This window comes from Gallinula chloropus, assembly GCF_964237585.1.
Source record: "Gallinula chloropus genome assembly, chromosome: 7".
Classification (NCBI taxonomy): Eukaryota; Metazoa; Chordata; class Aves; order Gruiformes; family Rallidae; genus Gallinula; species Gallinula chloropus.
The window spans coordinates 28,243,314-28,259,647 of NC_140092.1; the positions used below are offsets into that span (position 1 = coordinate 28,243,314).

The 16,334-nt window shown below is 42.7% G+C and overlaps 1 protein-coding gene across 2 annotated transcripts in view; it reads left to right on the forward strand.

The window, feature by feature from the left end:
* Nucleotides 1–16,334, forward strand: part of NR3C2 (nuclear receptor subfamily 3 group C member 2) — a gene marked incomplete at its 5' end in the record, with an annotated part of 218,285 nt that overhangs the window by 174,852 nt on the left and 27,099 nt on the right. Inside the window, 2 exons of one of the 2 annotated variants that reach the window (XM_084266965.1) lie at nucleotides 8,399–8,737; nucleotides 9,158–9,302. In XM_084266965.1, the coding sequence (XP_084123091.1) occupies nucleotides 8,399–8,737; nucleotides 9,158–9,302 (484 nt within the window). The remainder of the gene's footprint in view (nucleotides 1–8,398; nucleotides 8,738–9,157; nucleotides 9,303–16,334) is intronic. The other variant, XM_084266966.1, reaches the window with a different exon arrangement.

Below are 16,334 nucleotides of genomic sequence, written 5' to 3' on the forward strand. Positions count from 1 at the left end.
TAGAAAAGTGGTGTAAAATTGGAGACAGGAATGGTAGGTTGTTCAAGTTGTTCTTTATGGCCCCTGGGGAGAATGATGAAGAGAAATCAATTTTAAATCCATCTAGAATAAAGAACCAGAATACCTGTACGTGAACACAGTGAGAACAGTGTACAATTACGGAGATGAAAACGTGCATTAGAAGCTCTTCCTTCCATCTGTGGTACACCTGCCTGTTTGGTATCCTGAGTGTGAACCAAGAACAAGAATTACAGGTGTGGATGTGCCTGGGTCATTGCAGGACCTGACCAACGGCAAATAAAATGTCACATGCATAGATCAGACTTCATGCACATCTATTCCTTGTCTTTAGGATGCCCAGTCCTGTCAGATTAAAGTGTTGTTTGTTAATTAATAAGCTGTTGTGAATGATGTTGGCAGTGCCAAGTGATGTCGTCATTTCAGTTACGCCAACCGTTTCATTCTATTCAATTCAGTCGTTGGCTCTGCACTTATTCTCCAGTAAAAGCTGCTGCTGGGGGATAAGAAACTAGGAAGTTGTCGTTGCTTTGTTAATGAAACTCTGCTGATTCCTCAGGTTCATGGCAAGTGATACCATTTTCTATCACTTCCTATCTCCTCTGGGTCACAGCTGTCAGAAACAGCTTTGAAAATGTATTTTGCTATACAGGCAGGACCTGTATTTCCTTCCTCACTAGCTACAGTCGTCTTTTCCTTGTGTACTTAGGCAAACCAGTTGAGCTCCTCAATATATCCCAATTTCCACTGCAGAAATCACCCTTGAATGACCACAAGAGCAAAGTCCTTTCGGTAGTGATACATGATAAAGTTGTCTTGTGCTCTCCTTCTAAGTCCCTGTACAACTTGTTCTCTGCTTAAGTAATTGCTTTTTGTTTGCTTCCTCCCCTCGGTTTGTCCAGTCAAACCGATGACTCACCCACTTGTCCCTGTGTCTCCCAGGTTTGTACCTGGCCCTTCCCCTCTGTCACCTTTAGAGGTTCTTCATCTACTGCAGCTCTACCTGAAAAGCAGTGGTTTGCTTCCCAAAGTGGGTAGCTGGTTAATGGACGTTTTAGGGTGCTGTCTTGGTGGTTCCATTGTTCCCTGAAGAGTAGCATGCCTGAATGCACTCCACAGAGGAAATGGGGTGACTCTGTAAGATCTGGTTTCCATTACTGCTTTTCACTTTATTCCATGGATTTGCGTGCATATGTGTATAAACGAAATGCCTGTAGTATTATCTAGAAATTTCTCAGCAACATCTCATACCCATTGTGCTAGACACTTATGTGAAAAAATGTCTGTACCAAGATAGCTCAAAATTTTCATATATGTCAAGATACAACAGATTTGGGGGAAGGGAAGCACTATTTGTGGTAGCAGTAAAATAGCTAATGAGAACAGATGTCAGCTCACTGAAGTAAGTGAGGCAAAGGCACCAGGCAAGCATGATGAAGAGATTTAGAGGAGGAAAAAGTGGCATTTTTATGGAACACTTATCTATACAAAGGTGGAAGCAAGCAACAAAGTGGTTGCTTGGGGAGGGTTGAGAGGACAGTCTATCCAAAGCTGCACCAAGGGGAGAATTGACAGCTTGAGCAGGTTGTTCAGGGAGGTGGTGGATGCCCCATCCCTGGAGGTGTTCAAGGCCGAGTTGGATGGGGCCTTGAGCAGCCTCGTCTAGTGAAGGTGTCCCTGCCCATGGCAGGGGATCGGAACTTGATGAGCTTTAAGCTTCCTCCCAGCCCAAAGCATTCTGTGATTCTGTGATCCTTTGGTGATTGGTGCACCAGGTGTCGTAGGCTACTTTTGGATGGCAGAGACAGGTGGCACTGGAGAGGGGTTACGGGAAACCCTCGAGCATCGGTGTGGGTGGAAGGGAGATAGCTAACGGCTGTTGAGCTTGGAAAGGTGGTGGTGGTTGCAGCTCAGGTGCAAAGCCCCAGCAGCGAGGTTGGGACTTGGATGGAGGAACTCAGTGTTTGAAACACAGGTGTACGCTGGCATGGCAAACAGAGGCAACACAGGTAACACGGGTTGGAGGGTGTTGGTTTTTGCAGCACACTGTCTGCCTTCAGACTGCCTAGATCAATGGTCATTCTGTGTGAACTTTGAAGCAGCCTGGTCTAGTGAGAGGTGTCCCTGGCCATGGCAGGGGGGTTGGAATTTTATGATCTTTGATGTCTCTTCTGGCCCTAACCGTTCTGTGAATATATAATTAATCCTAGATTGTAACTGGTTTGAAGTGTGCATTGTGATATTCCTGCCCCTCCCCTCCGCCCCCAGGCCTTAGTTTTTTACATGTATTCACTCAAACTGGCATTTCTCATCATCTCCTTTACCTCTGTTTCAAACCTCTATTGTTTTCCCCGTTCTGTGCTGTGTCCCTTTTGGTCTCCCTTTGCCTTCTGCTGATCTCTCTGCTTTACAGTAGAGGCAGCATATGTTCTTACAATGTGCTTTTGATATCACAGATAGAAATATTTTCTGCAGCATGTATGGAATAAAGATCTGTTGGGTCAGGATCAGTTTGGTCCTGGCTCTGGCCAGGATATGTGATAAATTAAGTTCTTAGTTGTCTGTGTCATGTCTTTAGCTATGCAAAAAATAATTGAGTTTTGATAAGCAGCACAGCAAGCTCTGAATATATAATCTTAAATAAAATCTGATTCCAGGGCTTATCATTGCATCTCTTGTAATTCACTGTACGTAGAACTATGGATAATTTTCCTAACTTCCAATTTCGCTTCGGAGCCCTGGATGCCAGCATGAATTTGCAGAGCATTTTGAGATTGTTCATTTGCTAAATTTGAACTCTGATTCAATTCTGCAAACAAGGTATTACTGTGTTATAAAACTGCTGGGTTAAATCATAATATTTATGGGTTCTTTTATCCGCTATTGATAGCGTTTTGTTCGTCAGCATTTCTGGATCCCATTTTTTAAAACAATGATGCTGATGAAAGTTCATCATTTTGAGCCTATGAAAAATCAGACACTTGTCTGTGTGGAGTCCCTAACTTGTGTATATTGCCTGGGGACAAAGGGAGTATAGATTGGTTCCCTCTAGACCCAACTTACACATGTAATGTGTGAGTGAGTGTATAATAGCTTGCCTCTTTGTAACTACCCTAGAACCAAAAACTACCCCAGAATCTCAAACTTAATTTTTGAAAACTGGGAATGCCGTAGATTTGTAGCTGATGTTCACATGATTTTTTATTCAGAAAACAATTTATAGTAGGGTCACATCCAGTAAATGCCCAGTTATTTGACCTAGAGAAGCATTGACTGTTGCAGATGACCAGAACTCAGTGTTTTACAGATGGCATGAGAAAACCTCACCCCAAAACTGCTGGCTTCCCTGTCTCAGCTTTGTGATGAGAACCTTACAGATGAAGGGTCAATACTAAAGAACCAGTTGTCCAAACCTGAATTCACCCCAGTCTCCTGCCAGTAGCTGTTTTCAAATGATTAAGTCCCATCTTTCTGCTATATCATCAGAGTAAAGGGCAGAAGATTAATTTGATTTACAGGTTTAGCGATGCTCAAGGCAGTGTTAACAGACTTTACTGTGGCATCTCTCCAGCAATATTGTCATCCCTTTCTGGGCAGGTGGGACTGGAGCTGAGGGTGATAGATCAGCAAGCTGGTGTATATAGCCTGCTCTTGTTGGGGTCTTCCAAGCATGTGGAACAACATGTGGTTTTGAAGAATTTGCATGTGTTGGACACAGGCCTCCTGGTATTAAACCCAGGGAAAACCTTGTTGCTCCTAGAGGAACAGGGACTGCTGTTTGTGGTCAGACTTGTATCAGAGAATCACAGAATGTTCGGAGTTGGAAGGGACCTCTGGAAATCATCTAGTCCAACCCCCTTACCAGGGGGTTGGTTTGTCCTATGCAGATTGCATAGGACAGATGCAGGTTGCATCCATCCAGGTGGGTTTTGAGTGTCTCCAGAGAAGGAGACTCCACAACCTCTCTGGGCAGCCTGTCCCAGTGCGCTGCCACCCTCCCCGTAAAGTTCCTCCTTGTCTTTAGGTGGAACTTCCTATATTCAAGTTTGTGCCAATTGCCCCTTGTCCTGTCACTGGGCACCACTGAAAAAAGACTGACACCATCCTCCTAACACTCATCCCTCAAGTATTTATAAGTATTTCAGTCTTCTCTAGGCTAAAACATCCCAAGTCCCTCAGCCTCTCTTCCTAAGAGAGGTGTTGTAGTCCCCTAGTCATCTCCGTAGCCCTTCCTTGTCCCCTCTCCAGTAGCTTTTCTTTGAGGCACAGAAAAATTAAGTGACTCGTTCACTTTTAGCCTCAGATATTTGAGGTGTTGACCTTGGTTTTCTCTTCAATGATTGCTCTGCTTAAAAAATACAAGGATTATAATCCGATATCCAGGCTGCATTAGCACTGACCAGGAGGGACAAGAAGTCCAGTGATGAGACACAATGTGCCATCGCTGGCTGTGCAGCTATTTGGAGTAAAGTCTTGTCCTAACACCAAAAACAGGCTTCCGACTTAACTTTGCAATGTTAAGGGCCTAGTGCCTGCCCTGTCATCCCCACCCCTGCCTGGTGAACCTGTGACTTCTTGAACATTTCCCTGCAGCAATCCTGATGAGCAAAAAGAGCCGCTTTCCTCACCAACTCAGAGGTGGCTTTGTGGTTTTTACAGTTGGGATTGCAGTTAGAGAGCAAATGTGAAAACCAGCTCCCAAAGACCGACTCAGAGTAGGTACTACTCAGCATTTGTATTTAATCTTTAGTTGTTGGTTTCTGTGGGAGTTACCAAACCAGTTGAGCTACAGCGCTGGCTTCAAGCCAAATGAAAAATACAGTTTTCTTCACTGTAAACATGACTGTCAAGCAGGAATGTTTTTCTCAGCTTCATTTTAAAGGCATTATAATGGAAGAAAATGAAACTAAAACACATTTTTATGCCAGTATTATACGTGGAAGAATGTTACTTCTTTTTTTCTTTTAATGAAAAACTCTTGGAGAATAGAACATACAAAACTATGTCTTCATAACTATATAATCAAGTGTCTGTGTTGCTACATACTTGATGGAGTTGGGAAACCAATACATTTCTTATTCTGGAAACCAATACATTTCTTATTCTGGTGTAGTTATGGTAAGAATACATATTTTTCATGTTTGCAGAGGGTAAAAAATATAGCAAAGCTCTTTATTTTTAGTCCTGTTTTGATAACAGGAAAAAAAAATAGTGCCTGATAAAACTTAATGAATAATAAGCTCAAACACTAATCACACTAATCTCTATCCACTCCTTCAGGCTTATTTTTAAACTCTTTTCTTCAATGGCCAATAGCTTTGTTAACTCATCATGAAGTATTCTACTGAAGTTGGCCATCTTTGCTCTGCTTTGGGGATTTATTTTGTTGAAAAATGTGTATAATCAGCTTTGCCATTCTAAGATAAGTGCAAACTATATTTAACGCTCATGGTGATTTCACCAGTACGTCTTCGTGTAGGTGCAACTGCACCAAATGGGGAACAGCAGCATTTCCACTTACTTCTGGGAATTAAATGTATCAGAGTTGTTGTCTTTGCCTGTAACTCCCTCCAGTTTGTTTTGCAGAGTGAGGAAAAAGCTTGTTTAACAAAATGTCTGATCAGCTGCTGCTTTGGAAAATGGCTTTTTGGGCACCGGGAATGAAAATGCATCTTGAAGGGGCAGATGTCACAGATGTCAGCATCTGTGTGACTTCATGGGCTAGAGGATGAAAAATCCTTCAGTTGTTTGAGCTTTTTTAAGAGTTTTGTAATAGAAAATTAAGAAATAGGATCAGAAGGGACTTCTTATAAGGGTCTTCTCATCTGTCCTGTCTCTTCAGACAGATTCAGTTGGCATGAAACTTTCCTGACAAGTACTTCTCTCACCTCTTTCATATATATATACCTCAAATGACAGCTGATTCCTGTGTTTCCCTGTGTAATCTTTGCTGATGCCTCAGGTTATTAGGAAGATTTTGTTAAATGTATGTGGATGGTTGAACAACAGTATTTTAAACTATATTTTATTAGGACTGGCACAATTTGGTTTAATTCAGCCAGCCTCACTCAGTCAGGATGTTTGCAGGCATAGAAAAATGGAAAAATAATTAGAAGCAGACATGCTTGTTGCAGGCCAATTAATGAAATGATGCCCAGTGCTGTGAACAAAAAGTGTTGAAAGTCACCCAGAGATCTCTGAAGGTCTCTGTAGATGCTGAAATCAGCTGGGAAAAACTCCTCCTTTTGTTGTGTGATGGAAATGATAGTGAGCTGATGTTCAGATTTTTCACATGCTGCTTGGTGCTTACGTGCTGCAGCAGGAATGAGTTGTATCCAAGCTTGGAAGCTGATAACAAAGGAGTAAGTGTTTGGGCACCTTGAAGATCAAGGTATGAGCAGTTGCATCGCTGCTTTCTGTATCAGTGTCCTGTGTTTACCCCTGTGAATAAGCTTTTCTTTTGGATCTTGGGATGAGCCTGCTCCTCAGAGTTCAAGGTACTGTCCCAGTTAAGGAAGTGTTGAAAACAACAGGCTATTGTTGCACTTGAGCGTGCATTGTCCTAGACCCTGGGCGTATGTATCCTGCCTCACAGGCACTACGAGCTCAGTGGCGGCCGCTGGCTCTGGGCAGGCAGCCCCAGGTTCAAGGAAACAGTGAAACACTAATGGCTGCTGTTGCCAGCAACAGTCACAGGGCAACAGAGGTACCTTGTTGAAGGCTTTCTTAAAAACGTGGGGTTTAAGGAGTTTGTAGAAGAGAAATGAGGTAGTTCCCTGGTATCTGTGGGGAGTTTTCTGCACCGTAGTAAGAGGAGTGGGAAAAAGCACAGGTAGAGCAAGATTTGAGAACTTCCCAGGGTCCAGGGACTGAGCTGGAGTGGACATGAACTGTTTGGTAACGGCGAAGAGAGGAAGGTTGTGAGGGTGAGGTTCATAGAATGAATTATAGAATGGTCTGGGTTGAAAGGGACCCCAGAGCTCCAATCCCCTGCCACAGGCAGGGCCACCAACTTCCAGGCCTGGATCTACACAAGGTTGTCCAGGGCCCCATCCAACCTGGCCTTGAACACCTCCAGGGATGTGGTATCCCCCACCTCTCTGGGCAGCCTGTTCCAGCACCTCACCACTCACTCTGTAAAGAACTTCCCCCTAATAGATAATCTAAACCCTCCCTCCTTTAGCTTCAACCCATTCCCCCTTGTCCTGCCATCGCCAAGGCAGGTTGGTTGGAAGGATCCTTTCAGGATCTGTAGAAAAGGTGCTGTATTTGAGGAAATTTGGGGCATAGAATTGACAACAGGGGAAAAACTTGACTTGGGACGGGACATGGACTGAGAAAGGGTGCTTGCAGCACTGTTCTGAGCAGGAGTGAGATTGTATTTACTGGTGGCTTGTAAAGGGGATGTTGCAATAATCAAGAGACAGGAAGATAAAAGTCCAGACAAAGGGTTTAGCTGTGGACAGATAGGTGAGACAGGCTGTCTTTGAGAGAAGCTACTCTGAAAGAGCTGTGAACATTCTAACCTAGTTCATTATTTAGTGATTTTTAAAGATTATTTTAGTTACATTTTCCTGTTGTGAAAAGAGGGCTGAAGGGCTTCTGGGTTGATTTTGTGTGTGGGTTTTTTTGTGTGTGTTGTTTTCTGAGGGTTTTTTTTTATTAATTCTCTAGCATTTGCTGTCTTTTAAGAATATTTAGTAAAGAAAAGTAGGGAGGGTAGCATTAAAGAAGAAAAAATGCAAATAACAGGGAAGGCAAATCAATTACTAGAAAGTTGATAGCGTTGAGGAAGGTGTTACATGAGTCTCAGCATTTTTTCTTTGACTGGGTAGATATTTTTAGTGTTATTTCAGAACTGCTCGAGAGAAGGGGGTTGAAGCTCTCAAGGAAGTATAAAAGCAGCAAAACCAAAGGGATTTGTTGAGCTTAGAGTGCTTAGAAGGAATTGACTGGATTGAGGTGTGGCCAGGGTGGGCACTGGCACTCAAAAGCTTAGCAGTGCTCCCGGGCTGTGAATTTTAGGCATTGCCAGGGAGATTTCTTTTAGTGACCAAATGCAGTGGAGATAGTGAATTGCAGACTTATAGGTGCTCAGTGATTCATGTCAGCTACAAAACAAATAAACTTCTGAAATGCTTAATTGGCACCGACTACAGTTTCTAGGATGGTTTATGCCTGTCTTTATGGAGACAAGAGAGTGGATATGCTGTCACAGCAATAGAAATGAGCTTATATGTGTCTTTTGGTCCTTTATCTAGTGTAATGGTGTTTCACTTAAGACCTCTGAGATGATACTTCTGTTTCCATCTTTTATAAAGCCGGGGTTGCGCTGACTTTTTGTGTACTGACTTGGTTCTTGTGCTGCTCACCTTCCCAGCTCGGAAGTCCAAAAAGTTGGGGAAATTGAAAGGGATGCACGAGGAGCAACCACAGCAACGGCAGCAGCCACCACCCCAGAGCCCCGAGGAAGGGACGACGTACATCGCGCCCGTGACTGAGCCCTCTGTAAACACAGCACTTGTCCCCCACATGTCTGCTATCTCACCAGCACTTACTCCCTCTCCTGTGAAGATCCTTGAAAGCATTGAACCAGAGATCGTGTACGCGGGATACGACAGCTCAAAGCCAGACACAGCAGAGTACCTGCTTTCCACCCTAAACCGCCTGGCCGGCAAGCAGATGATTCAGGTGGTGAAGTGGGCAAAGATACTTCCAGGTAGGACCACAAAGCATTTTGGGAATTTGCTCTTCTCTGTTTCTTTTAGTTTAACGAACTATTTGCTTGACAAATTGCATCTTTAACCTGTGGGCTGTGTTGAAAACCCTCGTGGGGAGTGAGAGATGCACATCTGAGAGGAGACTGTTGGGTTTGTTTGATGTATGTAGTGTTTGTTTCCTGTGTCTGATCGATATTTTAAAAAGCTTTCATTTTGAATAATAGTCTCTTAAGAAGAAAACATGTTTTGTCACTGGAATGAAAAATCACAGGTTTTGTTTTTTCAGATGTACACTTTGTGGGAGTGTTGCTGATGTTCATTAATACTAGAAAAATAATGAGCAATGTATTCGGTGCTGGTTTGGCCGACCCTTGTAGAGAGCAATGTAGTTCATGGGTATTTTCTGGTTTGATCTCTAGGATTTAGAAACTTGCCTCTCGAGGACCAAATTACTTTAATTCAGTATTCATGGATGTGTCTGTCATCATTTGCCTTGAGTTGGAGATCGTACAAACATACAAACAGCCAGTTCCTCTATTTTGCTCCAGACCTGATCTTCGATGAGTAAGTATTCCTTAATGGTCCTTTTCCAGTGCAGACTGGAAGGGTTACTGTCTTTATTTGCTTTTCAGGCATACCTGAAAGAAAATTTCAGCTAATTCTGGCTTTAAAAGTAGCTTTTCTTTGCTTTTTTTTTGGTGACTCAGTTTTCAATTGGCGAAGCTTTGATACTGCCATACGCTTCTCCTCACGTATGTGGATGTGTTCTCAAACTAGAACCATCTTTCTGGCTTGAAATATGACTGATACACGACCAAGATTTATAGAGGGAAATATTTTTTGGTTATCTACTTGAGCTTGGAAAAAATATCTAACTTCTAGGAAATGCAAATGTTTAAATTGCCAGTTTGTTTCAGAGCAGTCGTATAATGGTGCTTTTGTTAACAATATACAGCTGTTCAATGTGTTTTCTTGACAGTCTTAATTACCCTTCTTTGCAACCATGAAAGAAGCCAAAATGTTTTTTTCAGTAATGAAACATAACTTCTTTTATGATGCATTCAAACAAAAAAGAAGGATCGACCAAGGAACCATTCCTTCTTGACTATGTGTGTTCCTTCATATTTTGTGTTTCAGTGCTTCACTTTTGATGAGTATAATTTAATTTCTGTTTTGTTTGCCTAGTGTTTATTCCAAGACAGTAAAGGAAAAATTCAAGTGAATACACAGGCAGTCAAATGGGGGTCATGTCATATTCTTATCCCAAAAGGTACTTTTTTTTAAGATGTAAAAATAAGACATAGGATATGATAGTCTTGAAGGAAACGGGGGGGGAGGGGGGGAACCAACCAAAAATAACTTACTGCTCAATCTCCTGAAGCATTCTGAAATGTTTTTTTTTTTTTCAGAGAAGATGCTTTGTCGCTGTCCATCTTAATAGTCTTTCTTTGATTTAGGGATCCCTAAATAATTAATGTGTATGAGATGGTCCCAAAGCAGCGATATCAAAGGAGGATCTCTCTTTTTTTAAGAGGAGGAACTGGTGATTCACTGCATGGGGTTGAAAATGAAGTGTCAGCCATTTTCCTTGTTGAAAGCACCTCCACTGTGACTTGGACATTAGAGAATCATCACAGAAAAAGTATCTGTAGCTATAAGTTAAGTGAAAATGTGAACTTTGAAGAGTTTAGTTCTCCTGGGGAAATGTAGACTTTAAGTTTCAACACAGAAGCAGCTTTCCCTTGTCTGAAGAAAGTCAGTCAGGGGGTCAAAATTTATTGGACAGGGAAATCAATCCTGCCTGCAAATAAAAGTGTATGTGCATTGCTGGCATTCTTGATACTGTAGCTAGAAGCAGCTTCCACTAGTCAAGATCAATTGTGAATTCTGTGCTGCTAGCCTTGAAGGTGGGTGCCTGCAGAGTTACACTGAGGCTGAGGTTGGGATGCTCTTGGGAAAAGGTGTGTGGTGTTGTGGAGTGCAAATTAAAAACAGATCCCTGTGTAAGATAATGATCTGGTCTTCTGCATATTTACTAGTATACTCATTGCAGAGCTACCAAAGGTAGCAGGAGGTAGGTGTTTTTAAAGGCAAGGAAAAGAAATTACCAGGAGCTGTGTTGAAATGTGACATGTGGGACAGGGGCATTTGAAGAAGGTAATCAGAGCAAGTTGTTTCCATGGAGGTAAAAGGGTGGGAGTTCAGCATTTACTCCAGAACGGTAATGGACACATCTCTGGAACAAGAGGGCCTACATATGTTTCATACTCATTGGGAATCGTAGGAGTCATTTGTTCCAAGTTTCTTGTGTTGCCTCTCAATGTGGTAGTTGTGAGACTCTATTCAGAGCCTGAGTTTTGGGCTCCCTGGTACAGGAAAGTGGTCTAGAAAGCGCAGAAAGCCCTGCAAGCGTTGGCCAGCGTGGTCGTGGGCTTCTGGGACAGCAAGGAAGCTGGGCTCATGCAACCAAGGCTCGTGCAACCCAGGCTTGTGCTGGGTGCAGTGAGGATTTTATTCCAGGACAACGAAGTGCCTCCTGGGCAACAGGAGAGGAAATAACATGAGATGGTGAAATAGTAGAGCAGGTACCCAGAAGAACCTGGGAGTCTTCGAAGATGTCCAAGTGTGGACTGGGCAAACCCCAAGCAGCCCGCTCCAACTTTGTCATTAACACTGCCATGAGCACGGAGTTGGATTTCACACCTCCAGGGGTCCCTCCCAAGCCAAATTATTTTTGTGATTCCAAGTTGAAGAGATGTGGTGCTTTTCCCAGGTTTGACATAAGGCCGGATGTGAATTACTGGGATTGTACAAGTCAGCCAATACAGTTCTGCGTAGAAAGATGGCAGATAAGCACAAAACATAATACATATTCATTCTTTTGTGAAGTTAAACTGCTTGGAAGCTTTGGTCTGGAATTGCTGAAGGCTGGTCTTCACTTTGTGAGTACCATGAACTGGGAAACGTGGTGTGTGGTTACAAACACAGGCCTTCCTTTCTGTTCCATGAGGCTCATGGAACCTTCCTATGGTTCACTAGGTGCTACTGTTTTACTGTCCTTGACATTTTAGGACGTGTATTAGTTGATGGAGATTTTTCCTTCTGCTGGCTGGAGTTATGTTCCTGTTCTCACCCAGCCAAGATATCCATGGTATTTCTTCATATTGTGTCTAGAGACGTCATTTCCTGTGAAGCAATCAGGAAGGTCCCTCCAGTAGCGTGCACTCAGTGCCCCAGAGGCTTCAGCATTTTCTTCAATGAACAGTTAAAAAAGAGTGAAAGTAGAGGTTGGCGTTAGCAGGATCATGTTGCTTTGTTTTAGGGTAAATGAATTTTCCGTTTACTCTTAACTCCTGTGAATAAAAGGAAGTCGTAATGTTTCTGGAAGGCCATGATATATGGTCTTGTTTTCTTTCTTACTCCGAGGGCCTGTAAACAAGGCGAGTAACAAATGAGGATCGCTGTTGTTAATAGCTGTTAAATGTACCTTTGATTGTATAAATACAGTGCAGAATGCCTCCCTAGTAATACGTGGTTTGATTTCCTGTTAGGCTTATGGAAGCCTGGAAACGTTTGTCCACCTTCATTTAGTCATGTTACGTATCTAATTAAGTGTACTGTTTGTATGGCTCATTGTATATTCCGTTGCTTTAATTGGGCTTAAGTAAAGGCAAAGATGTGAGCTGAGGGATAAGAAAAGTGGCCATTTGGCCTGCTTCAGAAATGCCTAAAAACAGCCTGAAAAGAGGCATGGAACAAATTGGTGTGTTTTAGGGGGTGGGTAAATTGTAGCATTTGGGGGTTTTAAATCCATTTCTCTTGTAACCCAGCAGCTGTAATCACAACTGATACTACAGAAGTGTAAGGGTTGGAAGGGACCTCCAGAAGTCATCAAGTCCAACCCTCCTGCCAAAGCAGGATCCCTAGGACAGATAGCACAGATATTTTTTTATACACATATATATACATACACTCTCTCTATATATATATATACACACTATATATATAGTTTTAATCTGAAGTGAATCTTTAAAAGACCGTCATATGTGACGCCACGTGATTCCTGCTGCGGGCAAACACTCCTGAAGGATGACTGTTGCATACATAATAACACTCATAATACGTTGCAATAACGTTCTTAATGCCTGAAAGCTCAAATCCAAGAAGCTGCAAAATTCCACAATTAGGGTGGTCTGTGAAGTTGTAGTTGGAGCCCTTTGGGTATGAGCTTTATATTGATAACCTATCTTCAGGGTTTGGTTATCCCTCAGTATTTTTCCTGTGTGAGTCTTTTCTTTTTGTATTGATGGGGTTGGCTGAGCAGTAGGGATGATGCAGGATTACGTAGCAAGAGACTTGGATTTTTGCTTCGTTTGTTGCCAAGGAAGAAGCCTTACCTTGAATGGATCCAGGGATTTGAGAGAACAGAGAGATATTAATGAGAGAGATTTTCTTAAGACATGGCAAAAGACCGTCCCTGATTCAAGACCTAAGCTCTGAGACATTTCAAGTTCCTAATGAAAAGTAACAGAAATCCCTCAGAAAAAAAAAAAAAGGCTGTTGTCTATTTAACTCGAGGGAGAAAATTTCTCTCTAAGACTTAACAAAAGATTTAGCTGAAGTTTTCTCATCTAATTCAACCTGAGGCAGGCATATGCATGGACAATTTAAGTCCAGAGCATTAAATTGATAAAATTGTACACAATTGAAAGCAGGAAAGTGAGTGGTGCTGCTTGGAATGGGGGCAAGAACAAAGCGAGGGGTGTCGCCAAATACAATGGATGTTAGCACTGGGTTATTTTCAGGGGTTCTGTCTGAAGCTGGATGTGAACTGTTTCCTATGGGCAACAGCCTAAAATATGATCTTGAAGACATGGTACTGAAAGGTGGGGAAGTTAGTTTCACATTCCCTTGGTCTCTCCCTTACTGGATGAATTAATCATTGAACTGATAGCTAAGACAGCTCTTTCTCTGGCTGTGTCCTTTCGAAGGGAAGTCCCCAACAGAGGGACATGCCATGACAATTGAGGTCCTAGAAGAAATCTGATGATCTGAATCTTTCAATAGTAGGAGTTTATATGGTTTCAGTGCAGAGGTCAGATGCCTAAACCTCAGAGGAAAGCAAGAGATGCTGCTTCTTGCCCACGTTTCTGTGACAGGCTCGTGCAGTTGCTGTCCTGCTGGCTGGTGGCTGCGACTTCCCAGGTATCTCCTTCCACCCACACATGAAGTCAGGGCATCAGCTGGCAACCTTTCAGCGGCTCAGGAAGGATAAAAAGTATTTACGAGTGTGGCGTTGCCAACAGAAACCCAGCAGGAGCCAAGACGTGGCGTGACGGGGATCCTCACTCCCCCGACGTGGGAAACCAGCAGGAGCGGTGGGACGTGGGCTGCCTTCAGGGACACGGCTCCCAGCACATAGCTCCCTCCCAGCTGGAGGCCAGAAACTACATCCCTTGTGGCAAGCTGCCCTGCTTCTCCTAAGGAAGGAGAGTTGGGTGGTGGCTTTACATTTTTCCACAGGGAAAAACCCCAGCTGATGGCATTGCTGATGAGTATTTTAAGTCAAGCTGTGTGTTCTCTTTGGCACACCTTGGGTTTCTGCTGGCGTAAAGAAACCAGAGGGTCAGCATGATGCTGGAGTTCCACTGAAGGTCTCAAATTTCCTTTAAGTTTTAGGCTTTACATGGTCTCTTTGTAGACCTCTAAATCCTTGAGGACTTTTGAAGAGGAGGCTCAAATTCCAAAATTATTTCCTACTTTTAGGAAATTTACCCAAATTATCTTATTTACTGTTCCATCCTTATCTAGTTGCAAAATAGCAGTGATGTGGGATACTGAAAGAGTTTCGTAATGCTGAGACACTGTGTTGAGATGTTCTAGTAAATTAAAGTACAGCATCAATATTTCAGCAGTATTTTGCAAGTGTAAGGAATGACTAACATGCTGTATGTTTTCTTGCTCCTTTGATTTTTCTGAGTTTGTCATCTGCCAGCATAAAGAATAAATCATAGGAGCGTAAGTGCACAGGTCCTGAGCTACTTTCTTTTGTCATTGAATTTTTGTGGAGGGTTTATACTAGTCAAGGTCTTGAGAGTTTGCCTGATGAAAACAGCACCAGGCATTGCATGAGGTAATCAGAATTACTGAAGTGAGTTTGAAAAAACCAAGTCTAAAAACTGGGGCCAGGTTACACAAGGATTTGGACCAGCGGTGCCTTTTTTTCCATCTCTGAAATCACTGCATTACATCATCACAGAATCACAAGGTTGGAAAAGACCACCACCTCTCTGGGCAGCCCCTTCCAGCTCCTCACCAGTCTCTCTATAAGGAACTTCCCCCTAATATCTAATTTAAACCTTCCTTCCTTTAGCTTCAGTCCATCCCCCTTTTCAGGCCATTGTCTACCCTTTTAAAAAGTTGATTCCCCTCCTGTTTCTCTGCTCCCTTCAGGGACTGGAAGGCTGCAATGAGGTTCCCCCACAGCCTTTTCTTCTCCAGGCTGAACAAGCCCAGCTCCCTCAGCTTCTCTTCGTAGGGGAGCTGCTCCAGCCCTCTGATATCTTCATGGCCTCCTCTGAACCCTCTGCAACAGTTCTACATCTTTCTTGTATTGGGGGCTCCAGATCTGGACACAGGACTCCAGCTGGGGCCAGAGAGGCAAAGCTTCAGGCTTTGGATTTGGAACCAATAAGTGTCTGTCCTTTCATTATTGACCTTTGGGACAATTGTACCACTATTGGCCACTTTTCTGGTTCCTGGTGCAGTATGGATGGCATGGTCATTATAAAATTCAATCACCCACTCCAGTTGTTTTTAAATAACCCAGTAATACTATGTATGTAATGTAGTTGAACAAATTAACAAAAGCTACTACAAATCGATGCAGATCCTTCCTTTAAAGTGCAAGGTTTAATTCTCAGTGAAAGAAAAGTGCCTTATTGCAAGGAACTTTCATGCTCTGCTTTTGGTAATTGCCTCAGGTGTGAATTTCTAAGATTTAAAAGCAGGCAGAGGTCCACATTAGCAATAGAGGAAAAACACAGAATGCTTTATTCAAATCCAAAAGTTGATATAGAGCAAATGAGAGAGGTTAGAGAGAGGTGGAAAAACAGCTTCAGTACACAGGGATTTCTGTGAGGTTTCTGTGTTGACGTTGTCATGGGATGTGAATGGGCAGAGGATTTTTGCAACATTGAGGAGAGTCATTAAATTAAATTAAGAATTAAGATGGAGCTTGGCTGAATAGCGAAGATTTTATTTAAAATGTACATTTATTAATTATGTGTATCTTATTAGTAAATAGCATGTTCATTGTCTTTTCATTACGCTCCTAATATCCTCTGGTAATTTACTTGTGGAATCTGGGACCATTAGGGCTTGGTGTTGCGTAAGGCAGAGCAGGGGTGCAGCTGCTGCTCTGTGCCCTTTCAGTGCTGAAGCCTGTAAGTCGTTCTGGTATCCTGATTTCTATGCTAACAGCAGGAATATACACGTAATAAAATAAGCTGAATAGTGAAGAACAGCAGCTTTACTTTCTTTTAACCTTATATACCTCGAGGTGGGGGGTGATTACTTAGATCATCTAAGTGATAA